We start from the raw sequence: 20,887 nt of genomic DNA, 5'->3' as shown, positions 1-20,887 counted from the left end.
AAACACAAACGTAAATATTTACTGAATTACAAATATATTTTCCAACTCTGCACCATTGCCGCAAACTTAAAAACACAGATAAACTTGTATAGACAAATTTAATTTGTTCAATTGTGAGAAAAACACATGGAAAATAAATAAAAATTTTTATATTTAAACATTACATCAGCAGATGGACCAGAATATAAGGTCAAGTGGAAACTTTGGCATTTCAAGAATTAAAATGACAATAATTCATATCAATAAAAAACATAAAATCGGACAAAATGTTTCCAAATCAGTTTCTTTTAATTAAAAACTTGTGAAACTTTAACAGAAACTGCAGGTTTGTGTCCGATTCTGGTGAATTTCTGGTTAAAACATGTTTGGTTTTCATTCAGTGGGAAGAAAATACAGAAATTTTACTCAAGTAAAAGCAGAAAAACTTCAATTTCAAATCCAAAGTAAAAAGTTCGGCGTAATAAAAACACTCAAGAATATTTTTTCAAAGTAAATGTAACTAGCTACTATCTCAGGTGACATCATAGCTCATAAAGCGAATAGAGGCAGCAGGAAGACAGAAACCAGAGGCGGGAACCGGTCGTGTCCACGGAGCGCTGCCGACCCAACGGGTCCAACCGGACGGGTCAGAGCGACGGACATGCAAACAGACCGAGACCGTCAGAGACAGAAAAGGTGCAGCAATTTGCCTGGATGTAAGTGTGATGCGTGTTAGATGAAAGATGGCCGCCTCTCAGCCCGTAATCATCATCACCTCCCGACCCGAAGCGTCCAGACGGGTCGGACGTTTCTGCTGCTGATCAAACAGAAGCAGAGCAGCGGCGACCGAAACCCCCAGAGAGCCGGCTGGAAGTTCAGCAGACGACTCACTCCGAATCCGCTACGGCGCAGGGGTGAAAGGTCGCACGGCGAGGCCTGAGCCGCGGTCGGAGGAGGAAGGAAGAGCTTTGAGGAGATGAAACGCTGCCGACCGCGAGGCGACGCTTCGCTGCAGAGCCGAGATCTAACGCAGCGTGAAGCGCCGGGATTTAAAGAGGCTGAAACGAGAATAAAATGCTTTTCCTCCAAACTGAAGGGTTTTGGGTCATTTCTACTAAAAGGCTACGGAAGACCATTGAAGCCAAAAAAATATATATTGGAAAAAAAAGATCTGGCTTTAATGTGCCGAGATCAAAAGTCACAATTCTGAGATTAAACTCAAAATTAGAAAATCTGAGATAAAAGTCAGGATTCCTTAATTTTTTAGTGGCTCTAATCCTCTCCTGTAAAATGCTGAAAAGTGTGAATAATCCGGTAAATTACTGATCATTAAAACCAAACGCAGCCGCTCTAATTAACTTTTCTACAACCTGAACACGAGGCGAGCAGCAGCTCTTGATGCAATTAATTATTTTGACGTAGTGAAATATTGTTTGGACCTAATAACGAGTTTCAAAACTGAAACCGGGAGGAACAAATGAACGAACAGTAAAAACACAGAGGTGTTGGTTCATAATTTCTCACTCTGCTGAACTAGAAATGAAAAAGGAATAAAGTTTCCTGGCAGAGAGCAGAAGCATTTTCATCTCAGGTGGCAGGAGACTCACTAACCACCAGGACGACATTAACAAGTTTAATCACAGTTTCGTTTTTACAGAGAGGTTAGCTACACTTTAACCCTTCTACACTGGACGTGTCGGCGCCGACGCCTCTAAATTTGCAGTATCGTAATTCCGCCACACGTAGCGCTATCTGAAAAATTCCAACGGTTTCTGAAAGGGCAGACGTTGCACTTTCCAGCAAGTATCGGGTTAATACGGAAACTTCGCAGCTGCAGAGAGCGTAATTAATCTGGGGGCACTCGTTTAATAGACGGTATATTGCGAAAATAACTTGCTGGATATCGAAAGTTCCAGTTGTTATGGATACATGGGTAAGTATATCATCTCACAGGACATTTAAAGAACTACTTACAATTAAAATAAGGAAGATTTATTTAGGCAGACGCTCGAAAATCCGGCGCAACAGGGTTAAAGAAAAAGTCATCATGAACAATTGTTGCTGCAAAGAGACGGCTGAATCAGTCTGTTTGATAGATCTGAAACATTTAACTGACAAAAAACTGAAGAAATCTGTAAGAGATTAACAGCCAACTTTTATTTAAAATATGCAGATTTAAGGTAATTTTAAGGAAAAGATAAAAAGCTCCAGTAAAAGTTGTTTGACATGTGATTTCTGTAAATCTATGCTACTTTGATCTCAGATCAATAAAACCTCCAAATTTAATAAAAAGTACAAATCAGACACGTCTTGGTGGGGAAACAAACTTCAGTGAGAAAGATCCGACACTAATAGCAGCTTTCTGGAGTTTTGTTGGTCATAGACGAGGAAGCAATCTAACAGGATTAATCGGATCCGTGTCGTCGCTTTAAAACCCCCTGACACTGATGCCAATCAAAGCCGGCCAGTTGGACACGAAAGGCGTCCGCGGTTCGCCGTGCGCTAAATCACAGAGCCGGCCTGATCCTCCAGATTAAAAACCAACGCTCCCACTCCAAGACGGCTCTGGTGGATCTCCGGAGGGTTGAGCGCCGACCGCCCAGCAGCTTCACACTCACTCTAAACTCTTCCCCCGTTTCATTTTTTCCTCCTCCTTTGCATGAACAAACAACATAAAATCCCATCTCAATCATAACAATGCATGGATTGTATTCAGCGATAATTCAGTCGCCAATAATCCCCACTTCAAAATAATAAACTTTTTAATTAAAAACCGCCATCTTAATTAAAGATTTAATTAGCCGTGGGTAGTCATGGGGCTCCGTGACTGTTGTACCGACTAGCTCTGTTAAATAAACATTCCCTGATGCAGAGATAGGGGCGGGAGGAAGCCGGACCGGGTCGTGGATGTGCGTCCAGCTGCGGCGTTTGGTTCAGTAAATCTTATCAGACGGGTGAACATCCTCTGACAAAGAGCGAGCAGCCGGTGGAGCCTTCAGCCGCAGTGAAAAACGAGCCGAGATGCTGAAGATGATAATCTGGGTCTATTGATCGGAGGCTCACAGTCAGCCAGGAGGGAGACTGATGCCCTCGCTAACCGATGCTAGCAGCTAGCGCTTCATATTCGAGCTGAAGGGAGTTTTCTTCACTAACCTGGATTCTGCTGGCCCACATTGGTGTGTTTTCCTTTCATTTAGCGCTGCATTATAAACAATTTTTTTTCCATTTGTCAAATTGTCACCATGTCGTGACAGAATGTGACAGACAAAGCTAATGCTAGTTAGCATGTCCACAGATGACGGCGGGTAAATGGTTTTCCTGTAACACCTAGATTTTTAAAGGACCTCAGTTCAGTTGTTTTTACAGACAGCTACGACTTAAAGCTGCAGTATGTAACGTCTATAAAAAATATTTTTATCTATATTTGTCAACCTGCGACAGTATGAGGCCAATAATGTGTGAAAAAAAAATCAAGCTGCTCTGCTTTTTGTCCCAGTGCTAACTGGAAACAACCAATCAGAGCCAGAAGGCAGGGCTTAGTGCTGTCAATCACCCTCCATGTTGCGCTGCTAATTCCCCACTTGCTCTCTGCTGCACTGCAGCTAGCATAGCTCGGCATGAATGCTACGGCTAGTTAGCATAGTCACGAATAACGGCGGATAAATGGTTGTCTAGTAGCGATAAGTTGTTAGCACATTTAGGAGTGATTGACAGCACTAAGACCCGCCTCCTGACTCTGATTGGTTAAATTTGGGAGTCGTGGAAGTGGAGGAGGCGGATCTTTTACTGGATTATCTGTCTCAAACTGCAACAACATGGTGACAGTTTTATCAACTACCTTGAATTTTTTTTTTGTAAAGTTACATCCTGCAGTTTTGAGAAGCATCTAATCACATCAAATTACATCTAAATAAGTGTAAGTTTTAATAATATGGTCTCCACTTCTAGAAGGAATATTTCTATGCTAGTAAACCAAAACATCATGGATAATTCTCAAGACTTTCCAGAGTTTTTTGTTTGGCATTTTTTGCTCATTTTGGTCCGGTCCATTTATCTGACCAGTATAATTCTGCAACGTGTTTAAATAAATTAGACAACTAGACAAATGGGTTTAGTCCATCAGAAACCCGAGAATACCTTCATGCAGATGAGACACAGATCTATATCCACTTGTATCTATACTACCGCACAGCAGTGGTGCTGATTCTGAAAGTTTTTAAATCTGATTAAATTACTAAACAGTCAAAGGTTACTCCAGTGTACTTTGGCTGACTCAGACAATTACATTGGCTTTTGTACTGATGACAAAACAACAAACACAATGAATTAAAACCGCTTCATTACCAGTTGATTTAAACAAATTTAAATCAACTTATTTAAATTTGTTGATGTTGCTCAGAGCTTTGAGTTGTTGTTTTTGTTGCTTTGAGTTGTTGTGTATCTGCTTGATACACAACAATGGATTTGTTAATATTCCAGGTTCTTCGGAGAGATTGAAAGATCCAACATGCTGCCATTTCTGAGCCACTTAGCTTTCTTGTTGTCTTTGCTGTGGATTACATGGGCTTAACCCTGCAGCACCGATGAAACCCAAATGACCCGAAGGAACATGGCAATTAGACGGCGATCGATACAGTATCGCCACACTTAGCAGCTCATTATCAAACCAGCGCCACTCGCCCCGTTCTGTCAGCGCGCTAAGTGAGACGGATCGGGTCGGCAAAATGTACAAACAAATCTGAGTATGCAGAGGGAAGCCAACAGATGAGCAGGATTTGTGGAGAAGCTTGTTTTGATGGGAAACCTGAAGAGGCCACCATCGGATCAGAACCAATCTGTCTTTACGGCTCTCAATAAGACGCAAAGCTGAAAACTGATTTATTTCTTTATGATTGTGAGTAAAGATGTCGACTGTAGGGGAGGTGGAGCAACACTGGGTGGTCTGAATAAACATTAAACAACTAATTCTTAGAAGGTTCTGATCAACCAAGCAGTGGATCCACACAGTCCAAACGGACACGCAACTTCTCCTCTCTGTCCAAAAATAAGACAAAGGATGCATTCACACCAACCCCGTTTAGTCCACTTCAATCAAACTCTAGCTCGTTTGCCTAGAAAGTTGGACTCATTCTGGGAGGTGTGAATGTGTAATCAAACTCTGGTGCGGCTCTAATTCATATGTGAAAGCCAAACGGACTGGAGGCAGCTCCAAAAGCAGGAAGCGGACTAAAACGCAGGGGATTCTGGGTAAATTCAACCAAAACAAACTCAAAAGTTTAGCGCTAGCGAGAGAAATGGCTCCTTGTCTTTTACCAAAGACAAAAAAGAATTCCTCCAACCACTAAAACCCGATGCTACTCCAGCCTGGCGGGCCACCAGGCTTCACTTGCTCCCCCTCCAGGCTAAGTGTCATTTGTTTATTTCAGATATGTTTTTTTAATAATACACCAGTAACAGTGAAAGTAAACACAGACTTAGCCAGGTTTACAGTTGACGCGTTGAACTGTGTGCATCCAATGGCTGCATCAACACTTCGACGGAACCGATCGAGTTTAATTGGTTTTAAATTTTAAAGGACACTTCCATTTTTTCCGAGGGCACTGCTGGTCAGAGATATCAGCGATGGTAACACAATCTGTTATTAATGTGCGCTCTCACTCACAGACATTTAAGACGAGATGGGAAGGTGCTCTTCCATTTCAAGCTCAAGGCAATAATGGTGAGGTGTGCAGCGATATGCCTCCTTTTAATTCACGGCCCAATTACAGGCTCGCTGTCATGGGGGGGGGGGGCCGTGTTCACTTACAAAATAATAACATGGGACTTCCTTCCTGCCATCTGTAATACTGCCCTGCTCATAAGAAACACAGGAAGTTCACTGGGCTACACGGGGAATCTCAGGTTTCCATTGCATTCATTAAAACATGTACAAAGATTTAAGGAAATTTTTACGTCTTCTCACTATTTTAAATAGAAACTTTTAGTAATGGATTGCAACATGGAAGCTAGCTCTGGAAAAGAATACTATGATTTTTGAAAAGAACCCATTAAGATCCAGAAAGTTTGCGTGATAAAAATTTAAATAGACTTGTGAAATACTCTTTTTTTTGTTACGCTTTTATTTTAACAATATTTTAATATTTGTAAAAAAAAAAATTGCTTTGTTTAAACTTCCCAATTCATTTTGTTTAGTCAAAAAGTTATTTTCGCCTGACGTTTACTGCCGTCTCTCGGCAGTTGGCAGTTACCGTGGCAACCGGTAACTGTCAGCTCCTCTCCCTTTTTCCCCGTTGCCGTCCTGTGGCGTCCATTATTATTATCATTATTATTATTATTAGAATCAGCTCCGTCTCGTCTTTACAAGCGTTACATTTTAAGATACGTTTTAAACACGCTTCATGTGTAATTTTGCCATGTTTTGTATACGTTTTTAACGGCTATCAGAATTTAGCATTAGGCAGCACTCAGCACTTTGAGCACTGCCTTGTTGACTGATTAAATAAGTTTTAAACATTGAGTAATAGAACTAGAGTTGTCTGTAGATCAAGTTTTAAACGGTTGTTTAAAAGAGTTTTATTTTTTTTTTTGCGTGTATACATTCAAACCAGGAACTGATCGCCATGGAAACAAAGCCATCGGTATCAGCTGATGATGTCAGGAAAACCCGAAACAGGGAGGCCTGTTCTCCTAAACTTTGTTCCTCTTGAGATCTCCACGGTTCCCTGGTTGGAGAATCCATCAAACCAAACGCTTCTGACGGAGCTGAACCGACAGATTAGCCACTTATTGTAATACATCAGCGGTTATGATCCCACCAGTCATAGCTAACGCCTCTCATGGCCGATCGGCGTGATTCAGCGCATTCAGTCACCTGTGAAAACTGTAACCAGGCAACTGTGCTTTGGAGAGAGGGTCGTCTGAAGTTGATGGCTTCACCGCTTCCCCTTAATTATTCCTCTTCTGTGTCAACACGGCCATAAAATAGGCCCTCACAGGCCATTAACTTGTAGTGGTGCTTTTACAACTCTGCAGAGAAGTGAAAACTAGTTTCGACCCGCCGCTGCCCACCAGAGCCGTGTTTCCCCCCCCCACAGTTTGTGCAAATTGCTGCCGGAGTTTGAGAGAGAGCGAGATGAAAGCGTGCGGGAGAGAGGAGAGGATTTCCAGCCCAGCGGGGCGAGCGCCGCGTTATCAGCACTGGATTAGCCAGGCATTAGAGTCCAACTTGTTCTTTTTTAATTTTTATGAGGTCTCAGCTAAACTAAACACTGATAACAAGGGCAGGCTTTTTCAGACTCATGAATAAAGTTTGGTCCGCGCGAGAAACCACATTTACACGAGCCGGGCGGATAAAATCTCCCAGCATTATGGGGAAACAGATGCCTTTGTTTTCAGCGGTGGTAGAAACTAGTTACTTTTACTCAATTACATTTACTTGGGGAGTTTTTTTAGTTTGAAAAATTTACTTTTAGGAGTATTTTTACCAAGCTTTACTTTCTTTTGAGTAATTTTATTTCTAAGTATTTCTGCTCTGGAGTAAAACGTCTGGATTTTCTACCCACTGAATGAAAAACAAACATGTTTTAATCAAAAAATTCACCAGACACAGAAACACAAACCTGCAGTTTTTGTTAAAGTTTCATAACTTTTTTTACAGGAAGAAACTGATTCTTATTCTAATTTTAATTTTTTGTGACTTTGGTGAATTATCATCATTTTGCTCCCTAAAGCCAACATTTCCATTTAAAGACGTAAAATTACACTAGCCTTTTACCTAAAATAACCTATTAGCAAATTTTCTTACCTATTAGCGATGTTTAGCATACTGACAGACAACATGCTAGTGATAGCCTTCATGCTAACATTAGCATTTTGGCTAATTTTAGCTTATGCATTCATTTTAACATAATGAAAGGTACAAGTACAGCTTAGTCAACCTGCTTCTGCCTCGCCACAGGTTACTGACTACAATTTAGCTAAGCTTAGCATTGGTGATTACTTTTAGCATCAGAACGCCGACGGGCACACTTTGGCAGGCCCCGGTTAAATTTCTTCAGGAATTTTCTAGATGATGATTTTGGTTTGTCTGATGATGTAATTTTAAAATATTAAATGATGAATAATTTGATCAGTTAACTCAGTTCTTGACTTGAATTCTTGTATTTACCAAATACTTTTTTAACTTTTACTTTAGTAACAATTAGTTGAAGTATTTCTACTCTTGAGTAAAAGTTTTGGCTGCTCTGCCCCTCAGTTTTAATGAGGTACCAGGGTTTTGCTCTGGATTTGGTGCACAATTTAAAGTCAAATGAGATGTGATCAACAAATTCTTTGGATTTTTTGTCAATGTTTTAACTCTTTTTGAAGTTTTAGATCAAGTTTTATTCAACGAAAGAGTTTTTATGTTTGTCCAAATGAACGTACAACCAGAAGAACCCAAATCATATTTTGCGTTTGCCGTTGAAATGAACATTTTAAACATATTTTTGAAAATCCCCCAAAAAAGAAAAATGTGAACTAGGCGTACTTACATGTACTGGTTTGGGGTGAATTAAGCATAATTTAATCAAATGTTTTCGTCATGCCAAGGTACAATAAACAAGATGTAGAAGTTGGAACCAGCATGGACCAAGATTCAGATTTATTAAATTATACGAGTCTCATGCCTCTGGTAAGGCAGAGACGCACCACTTGGTATCTGAATCTAACAAAATAAAACAAAAACTGAAACTGAGAAAACATTTTCGTTAATCGAAATAAAAATGGTAATTAATGGGGATTAACTGTAGCTGGGATTGTAGGTTGTGTTTATAAAACTAAAACATACTGAAATTTTAGATGGAGCATCGTTTGTTTTTGTGTTTATGAATGGAATAATCCACCAGACGTATTGATCATGTGTTGATCCCAATATTGTTACTGTTCTACTGATATCCGTGTGAACGTGCCTCATGTCAACCTAAAGACTGTGCTGGATGTGAAAAAGATGTTTCCCTCTCTGCACCTCAACATGAATGAAGATGAACTGCTGTATAACTTCATGGGTTTGTGAATGACAGACAATAAAAGAGCTTTCAGAAGGAAAAGCATAGACTAGAAGAATGGGAGAGACTGCATAAGCAGCCAATAAAACAGAAGATATTGGTTGGATATTGGGCATTCAAGGAACCCAACTTATTATATTTATCCATAAATGCATTAAAGCATGAATTATGCAACGCTGCAGAAGCTCTGAAGAGCCCCTCTTTCCCACGGCGGCACAATGAACCTTCATAAGGGAAGAAAGGTGAGGAAAATGGAGAAGTGTGAGGTGTGCAACTCGAGCGATGAATTGGAAAGCAAAGGTTTGACTGATGCTCATCTCCTGATCCAACAGACACATTAAGCCAGGCGTAGAGCTGCAGGAGAACGAAGGGGCGGCAACACCGAGGGGAGCAGAAGGAAATCAAACTGGAGCAGTCTAATTTCTGGGGCAGCCGTCCTGGTCCATCTCTCTCTCTCTCTCTCGATGACTTCTGGGTGACGGATGGATTCCCACTTGTAATGGTTCCCATTTTCAGAGAGCTGCATAATACTTCCAACGGAAGTGCGCGCAGCATCTGATAAATCATAATCCAAGTCAAATTAGGATCCATTATCATCAAGAGGCAGGGGGTCCTTTTACCTCTGTTTCAGGGCAGCGAGGGAGGTAAATGAGACCAGGAGCATCTTGTGACAGCAGGCAATTTTGAGAGAAAAAGATTGAGCATGTGCTGCATGATTGCCACTGTAATGTGCGTCCTAGATGGCAGCGAGGCTGCTCAGACAGACTGGAGTTTGGCACAACCTCAATGCAAATGGAGACCCATTTTAATACGCCCTTTTAACAGCCCATATCAGCGCTACGTTACGTTTCCTGACATTTAACTTCCTTTATTATGCATGAAATATGCAATATTTTGCTATTTATTAAATAATGGGTGTTTTTTGGAGGCAGCACCTACACTTAAAAGTGACATTAAAATTAAACAGAATAATAATAAGAAGCCTTTTACTGGATTGGACGTCACGTGACCTATCGCAAGTCTCAATCGCTTTGCACTTAGTCGGGAATATCGATGTTCGAGAAAGAACAGTGACAACACAATCTGAAAATGAACTTGGTGAATCAAATACAGCAACTTAAATTCTGCAGCGTTTCGTTTCCAAATATGGTGGGAATACGTCAAACTTTTAGCGTCACTGAGAAGGGAAGCACTAAGAAAGGTAAGCTAGCTAGCTAATCGGCCTTTACCCCGCCATCACAAAGAGATTCTGTCAATATTAGCGGAATATATTAAGTTAGCTACCTGGGTGTAGTATATACTAGTCTCCATTTCTTGTTAGCCGTTTGCCACCTAGCTTGGAGCGCAAGCTAACATCACTTAATATTAGTGTGGGATGCTGGTTTTGGTCAATCCAGTGAATGCTGCCAACCCAATAATGTTGCCACAGACTCATAATTACTAACGAGAAGCTAATAGGTCTTGGCCCGGTCAAGTTTTATTATATTTCAGAGCCTTGAGCAATATTTCCTAAGATATTTATGGTTATGTTTGATCATGTATATAAAATTGTGACCCTAAAGCTCCACTGCAAAATCAAACTTGTGCAGCCATTTCTTTAATAACAGTTTTTGTTAATCATTAATAGCCCAAAATTACTGTGGTATACCCATGAATATGAGATGTGAACCTCTGACTGAAACTATATACACGTCCCTTTAAAGAAAGACATAAAAAAGTCAAATTAGGGTTTTGTGACCGAGTCATACCATGTATCATGCATCAGCTACAAACAGGAAAATATTTGTTTTCCAAGACATTGCTCCTGGGAATGTAGCCGAAGTGCAGCGTAGGTTCAGCAAGCATTCATTAAGGCCTGGGACTCTACACAACGGCCTCATGAAATATTTAATACACAGCAGCTTTTAGAGGACATGTTTTCCGGACGACCACAATAAATGAGAAATTGAGCAAGAAAAAGTTGCATTACTGTTTTGTAAGCTCCACACTCTGGAAATATGAGGAGCACAAAAAGTTGAGCTTTTAGCACACAGAAATGAAAACTAGATGCCTAAAACTGAAATCACAATGCCTCTGGTATTTCGAGATAGAGTTCACTAGAGGTCGATTTGAGAAACAAATCAATAAATCTGACAACAAAAACAGATAAATAATTGATTTCAAGACTATGAAAACAGTTTGTATGGATGATTTAACCAATCAAAATGAGTATTAGTCACACTTGAGGTAAATAAGTTATTACTAATATTTACATTTTTGTAGCAGTAGTGGTCTTTATATACACACAGGCAGGCTGGTGTTGCTAGGTAACGAGGGTGGGCTTGGCTGGGGTTGCTGGGTAACGGGGGTGGGCTTGGATGGGATTGCTAGGTAACGGGGTGGGCTTGGCTGGGGTTGCTAGGTAACGGGGTGGACTTGGCTGGGGTTGCTAGGTAACGGGGCATCGCCTTCTAGTTTGTGAAGTTACATTCAGAATAAACATTAACTTAATACCTAAAAAACAGATGGGTGGTTTTTCTAATGACTAAAAGTTAGTATAAAATATTCAAAATGTGAATTTTGCATAATACGTCGCCTTAAAGCTCGGTGGAATCCAAACTTTGACATTTGGGTTAAAGTTGGGAAAGTTGAAAGTATTTATAGGAAGGATATGTAGATCATTAGAGCTGAGTCATAAGAATTGTCTGGCACTGTTGTTTAATAATAAAAACACTGACAATTTCCTAATTAGATGGATCATCAATTGTGTTTCTGGATGGGTAGATTTTTGCCATTCATGACTATTAACATATTTTCTAGGCAGTAAGTTTTATCAGTCAAAAATGTGAGGAAAAAGAAGTTGCAGGACCAGCAAAACCATGAAAAAAGTGACTTAGTCTGTAAAAATGTGGTATATTTATATTTCAAAAATATAGGTGTTGTAGGTGTTTTTATGTTGTGATATTTTTACTTCATGCAACTATGGATACAAAAAGTTTGAATTGAATCAAATTGTGGTGAGGGGTCAAAAAAGACACCAAAAAAAATCACAAAGGAGGAAGAAAAGAGACAAAGAAGAGAGGAAATAAACTAACAGAAGTGAATACAAAGAAAAAACAAAAAGAAAGAAAAACAACAGAAGGACAAGGCAGAAAGAATGGATGAAAAACAGAATGAAACAGGTGGTAAAAAGAGACTAAGGAGCAAAATAAAGACGGCATTTAGAGAATTATGTCTGGATTCAGAAAATTTACCGGACAGAAAAGCAGAACTAAGCTACAACTACAGCTAAACATGAAGAAAACAGTGATGACTTAAGACTTTTGCACAGTATTCAACAGCATCAGAGTCCAAAAATATCCTGACCCGTGACAAAACGTCACCATATTGTTGTGTAATACAATAAACCACTAAGATCACAGTGAACAGCCTCTCCACACATGCAGATGAGTGGTTTTCACTCTGCTGGTAAAAATAGCGTTCCTGAACCAGAGCCGGCTCGCCAGAACCAAAACGGGTCTTTCCCAGCGTAGCTGTGGGAGCGGGGAAGACGCCGCTGCACCGCTCGGCTGCAGAGGTTTTGGACCTTGTGTCAGTCTGTGATTAATTTAGCAGAAGAAACCCTCTAATTAGCTTCATGAAACATTTGCTGAAAAGAGAGGAATCGCTTCTGATCTCATTTTCTTCTCCGTTAGCAGCAGAGCTAACGCTTAGCGAGAGCTCCTTCTGCTCAGAGGGAAATAAAACGTGATAATCCTCTTAACATTAACTGCAGATTGTTTAACACTCCCAAACTGTTACAGCGCAGCAGATGTTAGGCGTACAAACTCACATCTGTTTGCTTAAAGGGGCAGTACGATGTGAAATTTGCTCTATGGAGCTTTTCATCATGTTATAACGTTATTCCTCATCAAAAACAAACCTGGAGTCTTGAAGGCATATTTGATCAAACCTTTAATTTCCATGGTAACCATTCAGCTTTGAAAAAATGCCTGGGTGGACTTAGCCCCTACTCCAAGCTACCGAGCTTCTCGCGACTTCCCCTCTCAGCTCCTTCAGACTAGCCAGCAGCAATTAGCAAACATCTGGTGGAGCTAGGCATCTGCTGAGCTCAATATAGGAGCTACTTCTCAGTGAAAACATTGTTGGAGGGCTAATAGAGGAGCCATGTTGTGATGACTTCCTGAAGGCGGAGTTTGAGAAAGAGCAGGAGCTTCTTAAAGAGACAGAGACCCAATTTCAAGGTGTTAAATTATGAAGTCTATCAACTTATTTGATGTGTGTTGATGATTTAGGTGATGGCATTCATCAAAATGTGAAGTTTGTTACTGGTTTTCTCAGTTGCTTTTCTATGTCTTTGTAATTTTGTGTTTCAGAAAGAGCAGGAGCTTCTTAAAGAGACAGAGGCCCAATTTCAAGGCGTTAAATCAGGAAGTAAAAATTCTTTCAAGTTACATTTGATATTTATAACAACTGATTGCTTGACTGTGCTATAAAATGGCACTATGTACCTTTAAATCTCAAAAACTTCTAAAAATCATCTTGGAGGAAATCCGGGGAAAGCTGAACTGGAAGGATCCCACTGAACCAGCTGCAGCCATTAAAACCAGCAGGCAGGACCTTCCTGCTTCTCTTCCAGACTGCCGGCTGAGAAGAGGCCCATCATGAAACATGCGGGGTGCAGACGCTTCCTCCTTTAAGCTGCTGTCCACCTGTCCAAATCGCACTGTTCCTTCACTTCCTGCCTTTCAAATGAAACTCCACTTTAGGCTTACTGGTGCGACTGGGTCGCAGGGCGGAAAATCAGTGGGTTCAAAGGGAAAGTTCCAGTCACACGGCGCCACTTTAAAGCATAAACAAGCAACTATGTCACATTCAGTTGGTGTAAAAATGCTGAATACATCAAATATGACTTGAAAGAATTTTTACTTCCCGATTTAACGCCTTGAAATTGGGCTTCTGTCTCTTTAAAACCTTCTGACCATCACAGCATGGCTCCTCTATTAACCCTTTAACAACATTTTTACCAGCGATGAACTGAGAAGTAGCTCCGATAATGAACTCAGGAGATGTGCAGTTCCACCAGGTGTTTGCTAATTCCTGCAGGCTAGTCTGAAGGAGCTGGGAGGAGGAGGAGGTGGTAACTCATCCACTTTAAGTGTAGCGCATAAGAGTTTAAACATAAAAGTGAGAAAGTGAAGGAATTTAAACATTATAAACAACTAAAGGTAATTTAAGACCTTGCAGGGCAAAATATAGCCGCATTTAAAACGTTTTAAGTTTCAGATTTAACAAAATAAGGCCTTAAAATGCCTGATATTAATACTTTGTGCCATTTCAGACTCCTGGAGTGTTTTTTTGCAGAAATCTTTTTGCCTTTTTCCTCATGTTTACCAGCTGTGCCAGTAATTGTTGAGGGTGCTGTAGGATTCTCAGCCCTGAATAATTCATATCTTATCTACCTTTTTCTATAGAGCATATAGGAGGGAAATAAAAGCAGTCAGGTCCCCACTGAGGCGACTGCCTGCCTGCCTGCAGAAAAAAGCTCCAGACTCCTGTCAAAACGTCTTGGAGGCAGGCAGGAGGAGCAGCAGGAGTCCCTCAGGATGGAGGCCTGACGGCACAGACAGCCGTCCTGTCAGGGCGAATTCACCCAGGGTGTCTGCGTGTGTTTATATACAACATGTGAGGCTGCAGGAGGTAAATACTGCGGCTCTTTGCTTCGTCAGAGCAAACCAACAAAGAGTCACCTTTAAGACTCTGAAACGGTTTGTATTAATAAAACAATCACAGATTTTCATGTTTGATTTTTTTTTTTAAATAAATGGAACCTGAATATGTAAAGAAAATGTTTTAAGATCATAATTTTATATACCTACAAAGAAATTGGACATTTTTAAGACTTTTTTTATTCATAAAATAACAGATTTATTCACACTTTCATGATTTAGATGAATTGTTTTTTAGTAAAGATAACTGGAAAATGTAAAAATATGTTTTAAGATGATAATTTCATGTACCTACAAACAAAGAGTCAATTTTCTTATGCATAAAACAATATTTAAACGGATGCATTTTTATGTTTCAGATGAAAGTTTTGAATAAAAATATTTTTTTAAATCTGTTTTAAGATGATAATTTTAAGAACCTGAAAACAGTCATTATTAAGACATTGCCAGTTCTTTTAAGAATCATTTTCATGTTTCCTGACGTTTTTAGTAAAAAATAACCTGAAAAAGTGAAAATAAAACTGTTTTAAGATGATAATTTCATGTACCTACAAACAAAAAGTCACTTTTAAAACTCAAGTTCTTCTTAAGAATAAAAAAAATATTTAAACATACGCATCTTCATGTTTCAGATGAAAGTTTTGAATTAAAATATTTTTTTAAATCTGTTTTATGATAATTTTAAGAACCTAAAAACAGTCATTAAGACTTTGCCAGTTCTTTTAAGAATCATTTTCATGTTTCCTGTGACGTTTTTAGTAAAAAATAACCTGAAAAAGTGAAAATAAAACTGTTTTAAGATGATAATTTCGTTTAGAAGTGGGACAAAAATGAATTAAAACCACAACCTTAACTATATTTAGCTCAAACATTTTTAAGAATTAGGAATTTTAAAGACAAGGCCACCAAAGATAATCTCCAAACGGAGCCGTGTCTCAGCCTGATGCAACAAAAAGACGCCTAGATGAAAGATGCCCCATCAAAGAGCACCCATGGAAATCTCAAAAGGCCGTCATCACGTGGCCTCTATCAGACAACCCGTCAGCGCTGCTCGCCACGGTTCAAATCCCTCCAGGGACGGTGCTCACCATCCAGAGAGCGCTGTCAAGATCCAGAGACGGGATCGCTGTTTGAAGACGGCGCAGAGGAAGATGGCTGAGGGTGGAAGATAAAGAGCCGCAGAGGGAAGAGAAGAGGTGGAAGGATAATGGTAGGTAGGGTGACGATAACGGCCGATAAAGAACAAAAGAGCCAGAGAAAATTAAAAATGTAAACCTAATTCCATCTTTCCTTTGCGTTTCCGTTCGAAACAAACAGAGAAACGGAAAATAAACGCTTCAATTTATGCACCAACTCCACAGAGCCTGGGCCTAAGCTTACTGAGGCAAATGCCAATGCTGTTAATGCCAAATTAAATGAATTTATAACCATGCGTGCCTGAAACATTCAAGACGTGCTTCCACTGCCAACTTTTAACAGGACATGAAAGTAGGCGAAGCTTTCTGCGGATTTTCCACCCAGAGGAGGAAAATATAAAAGCCTTTACGGTTTCTGGATATGGAATCCTCATTCGCTTTCAATTCAAGTGGGAGAAAAAAGCTGAGCTGGAGAGGTTATGGGACAACAAGCCAAGGACAGGATGAGGGAAAGAAAAAGACAAAAATATTTAAATATAAGGACGAAGAGTTCAGTGGAGACTTGAAAGAAATCAGAAGGGTCGGGATGTGTGAGGAAGTTTGGCTTTAAAATTCACATTATGCACATTTCTGTGCTTCCATTTGGGTCTGAGAAAAACAAAAACACCCAGATGTTTTCTGGCAATAAGTTAACAATTTTAGTGTCTGGAAAATGAGCCGCCTCAAAACCTTCAATTGTTGAGTCACATTCCATGGGCACTGAGCAGTTACCTAGCAACCCTGGCCAAGCTCAGACCCGTTACCTAGCAACCCCGGCCAAGCTCAGACCCGTTACCTAGCAACCCCGGCCAAGCTCAGACCCGTTACCTAGCAACCCCGGCCAAGCTCAGACCCGTTACCTAGCAACCCGGGCCAAGCTCAGACCCGTTACCTAGCAACCCTGGCCAAGCTCAGACCCCTTGCCTAGCAACCCCNGCCAAGCTCAGACCCCTTGCCTAGCAACCCCGGCCAAGCTCAGACCCGTTACCTAGCAACCCTGGCCAAGCTCAGACCCCTTGCCTAGCAACCCCAGCCAAGCTCAGACCCGTTACCTAGCAACCCAAACAGACCTCCAGCACTTTTGGTCGTCATTGTAAATAAGAATTTGTTCTTAACTCACCTACTAAATTAAGGTTAAATAAAATACATGTTTGGTAAGCTGGCTTTGCATTTTTTAAGTAAAAGAAGAATAATTGTTTCATAGCCCTGAAGTACTTTCAACTTGACAATTATGTCTCAAGTAGCAATGCAAATTACATATTTTGTATGTTTTTGTATTTTCATTTGGGTTTCTACTGCTTCTAGAAACAAAAAAAACGCCCTAACTTAATGTTTTTGGCAATAAGTTAATATTTTTGGTGTCTGGAAAATGAGTTGTTTCACAAATCAGCAGGAGAACCCCTCACCTAGCAACTCCAGTGAAGGACGTTACCTAGCAACCCAAGCAGCCACTGCACAATGTACAATGGCTGCTGGAAAAGACAAGTGTTTTCTTGTTGACTTTCCATCCAGAAACCACTTGCTACATCCTTGTTGGTTGTGCAGGAGGCCTTACTAATGCTTTTCATAGATGTACAGTTGTATAATTGTGGATCTGTTTGCAGCCATTTTCATATGTGAACGTTGGGTTGAGGGGGCGTGGCCAGCAGCAGCTTCTTTGGATTTAAAGTGACAAGAGGTCCTAAAACAACTACAAATACAGAAAAGTTGAGACTAAAATCTCATTATCCATATTGTACAGCGCATAGACATATCATAAATTGTTCAAGGGCGCATAATAGCTCACTTTTAAATCTAAAAGCACCTGTTAATCTCCTGTTTAAGCATTTTGTGACGTGTGAATGCAGAGCATGACGCTCTGTTTGCTGGGAAGCTAACAGAGGGAGGCGAGGGGGTGCAGACTACGTCCTGGCATGAAGTGAATTAATCCCTGGAGATCCTGCAGCCAGCTGCTGACACAGACTGGTTTCACAGCGAGCCAGGGGACGATAAATAAGGCATTATGGGTAAGACTTGGCTTAAGAGTGCCACTTTAAAAGGCCTGTTTGCCATTAGCGGAGAGCCCATGTAGCTCCAACAGAAAGACCAATGATTGTTTGATCTGGGAGTGACTTCACCGCGACAGAGGGGCATTTTAAAGGCTCAGACCAGACAGGGGAAGGATCCTCAGGGCCCCTCACTCCTGACTGAAGCGCTGTTAATCATATTGTTTGAGCTGCTGTGTAATGGCGTCTAATGGTGGCCATCTTGTCCAGGAATAAAGCTCTTCAATCACTTCTAATAAATTTTACATCGTATTGCCCAGGCTGGAGATGTTGAATTGATTGTGCATATTAAAGCACTTTATCCTTCGTTTATTAGCCTCCTAGATTTTTATATCTGCTGCAGGTCCAGAAATGGACTGGAATAAAATTTATTCCAGTCCATTTCTCTTTAGATTTTCTTTATCCATCGCACTAGCTCCCAGCTACAAGGAAAATCAATGGCTACACAAAATGGCAACTCTTTAACTCAGAGAGTAAATCTAAAGCCATCAAAAAATATCTTATAAGAAGCTAAAAACATAAAAAAATCCTCCAAAACATGAGCAAAAACAAGCTAAGTTTTGGCTAATTTGGGATTATTACAACTTTGTTGTTGTTATATTTTATATTTTAAGTGATTTCCCTAAAAATGGAGACAAGTGGTTTTATTTGCTACAGCAAAGAGTCACGCTCTGCTCTGATTGGCTGGTGGTAGATGAGGCCCCGCCCACAAATCTATGAAGCAGATCCAAAATCTAAAACATATTTATAAAGTGTGATCAAGTATGAACTAAAAATAATTTTATGATTTCTTTTTAAGAAACTGAAATCTAAAATAATAATGAAAATAAAAACACTTTTATCATATTTTTTTCATTACTGAGTTGGATGCTTTGAGGCTGATTTCAGTTATAGTTTCTTGATAATTAGCTTAAAAAGTATAGCAACAAATAAATACAGATATATAATTGGTAAAAGCTAATAGTGGGCACACGTCTACTAATGGCAAAAATACATTTTCATTTAGATTTTATTGTGTTTTTCTAACTTTGAAAAAATGTTTTTAGGTTTTCCTAAATTTATTTTCTGCTGGGTAAACAGTCTTCAACTTCAAAATAAGAGCATTAATATAGCCGTAAACTTGAACAATTAACAAAATTTCAACAGCCAAGTAAGTAAGCACTTTAGAAAACATCTGTAAAAATTAATTTAGGGGAAGCTAAGTGGGCTAAACATTTTCAAAGTTAGCAAAAGCGCTAAGACGCTAAACAAGACATTAGCATAAGTGTGTCCACCAATGAATGATAACTGGTTTAAAGGGTAAATAATTTAAAGACAAAATACACTAAATCTACCTGAATTTGTAGGATTTTTCTGATACTGAGAAGAGGTAGCATTCAGACAAATTGAAAACAAAAACATGCTACAACTTGTCATGATGCCAGTTTCATAGGAAAATCCAATCAAATGTTCAGCATTTGTCATTTCCATGAAGTTTGTTGCAAAGGAGCAATTTTGCAACCGTCTCTGGATAAAAGCTCCATTTGCATATGCAGCTTTGTTGTGTCTCCATGGTAAAATTTGCCACAAAAGGACAAGGCAATGACCTGTAATTACCACCAACTTGAACATACGTGTGCAGACAAAAGCAATCATCTGTAATGAGCTGTGCGACTAATTCCTCTGCATTGCCTTGAACTGCAAATCTCCACCTTCCTGTTCCTCCCAGGCGAGACAAACAAACCACCTGCAGCTATATATGCAAATGCAATCGCGCAATCCAGGAAAACGTCTACTTAGTGCAACTAGGAAGTAAAACTACAACAGCTATTACCGTATAAATAATTGCCATTACCTGCTTCTGTGAGAGTGCGATCACTGGAATATTCGTCGTCCACGAAGCGGTAAAAAAAAAAGAAAAAAATCCAGAAAATTTGATAGGATGCAACCGTTATTTTAGTCCAACAAGTGTTCTCTTCAACAGGGAAAACTGAGAGAAATTAGCTCCTGAAATAGACGAGGGAACATGGCAGGGATGGAGCATGGATTAGTGTTAATGATGGAGCGTGTTCAGCCAAATCTTGTGTTTTTTTGGAGGGATTAGCACACTTAATCAGGATGTGATACATGTGGCATTAAATGTTAAAATACGGAAAAGACACTAAAAAATGCATAAGCTCCTTTTTATTGAGGATTACTTGTTATTTAAGTGATACAAAGTGAAACCAAATAAGGAGCCGAAAGAGTTCAAACTGGGAGTAAAACCAAAACTTTCTGACACATTGTGCTTCAAAACGTGGAAATGATAATCTGGATATTAAATGCACCGCCTGTTTTTGTTGTTTGGAAGCTTCTGCAGTAATTACTCCATAACTTTTGAGCAGTCAGTGTTAGCAGGTAGTCAAGTTTTAACCGATAGGCAAGACTTTAAATGCAGCTTAAACAGACATTTACATATAACCAGAGTATGTTTGGGTGCATCACATAAAGGTCTAGGAAGAATGATCGTTTTTACAAAAATATTACATTTGTTTATTTGCATTTTTATTTCTTTTCAAGCTCGTTTTAAGCCAGGAAAATTGTCTCAGTCAATTATAATGAAACATTATACATATTATTGTTCAATCTTGAGTGAATTTGGTGCTTGACCTCAACATATATAAAATCTGACAAGCTGGATTTTTTTTTTTTTACATTAAAATCACAGATTTTGTAGAGTTTTCTGTCAATTCACTAACTTTTAAGGTGTAAATAGAAAATATTTAATGGGAATTTTGGACAAATATCTTGGCTGAGCTTTGATTTTGAAACATGACGAAGAAAAATGATGGAAGGATCAATAGATGGATGGTAGAGTGATGAATGGATGAATGGATTATTGGATGGGTACAGATGGATGGATGGATGGATGGACAGATGGGCAGGTAGAGTGATGGATGGATGTTTGGATGGATGGA

General features: G+C 39.7%; 1 protein-coding gene across 12 annotated transcripts in view; it reads right to left on the bottom strand.

Annotated features, from left to right (window-relative positions):
• Positions 1–20,887, bottom strand: part of pard3ab (par-3 family cell polarity regulator alpha, b) — a 266,919-nt gene that overhangs the window by 13,135 nt on the left and 232,897 nt on the right. The window contains exon 23 of one of the 12 annotated variants that reach the window (XM_008433898.2): positions 19,786–19,808. The exons of the other annotated variants lie outside the window; for them this stretch is intronic. Within the exon in view, the coding sequence (XP_008432120.1) occupies positions 19,786–19,808 (23 nt within the window). The remainder of the gene's footprint in view (positions 1–19,785; positions 19,809–20,887) is intronic. 12 annotated transcript variants of the gene reach the window in all.

This window comes from Poecilia reticulata, linkage group LG17 (genome assembly GCF_000633615.1).
Source record: "Poecilia reticulata strain Guanapo linkage group LG17, Guppy_female_1.0+MT, whole genome shotgun sequence".
NCBI classification, from domain to species: domain Eukaryota; kingdom Metazoa; phylum Chordata; class Actinopteri; order Cyprinodontiformes; family Poeciliidae; genus Poecilia; species Poecilia reticulata.
Note: the sequence above shows the minus strand (reverse complement) of the source record. Positions and strands in the feature narration are given on the sequence as shown.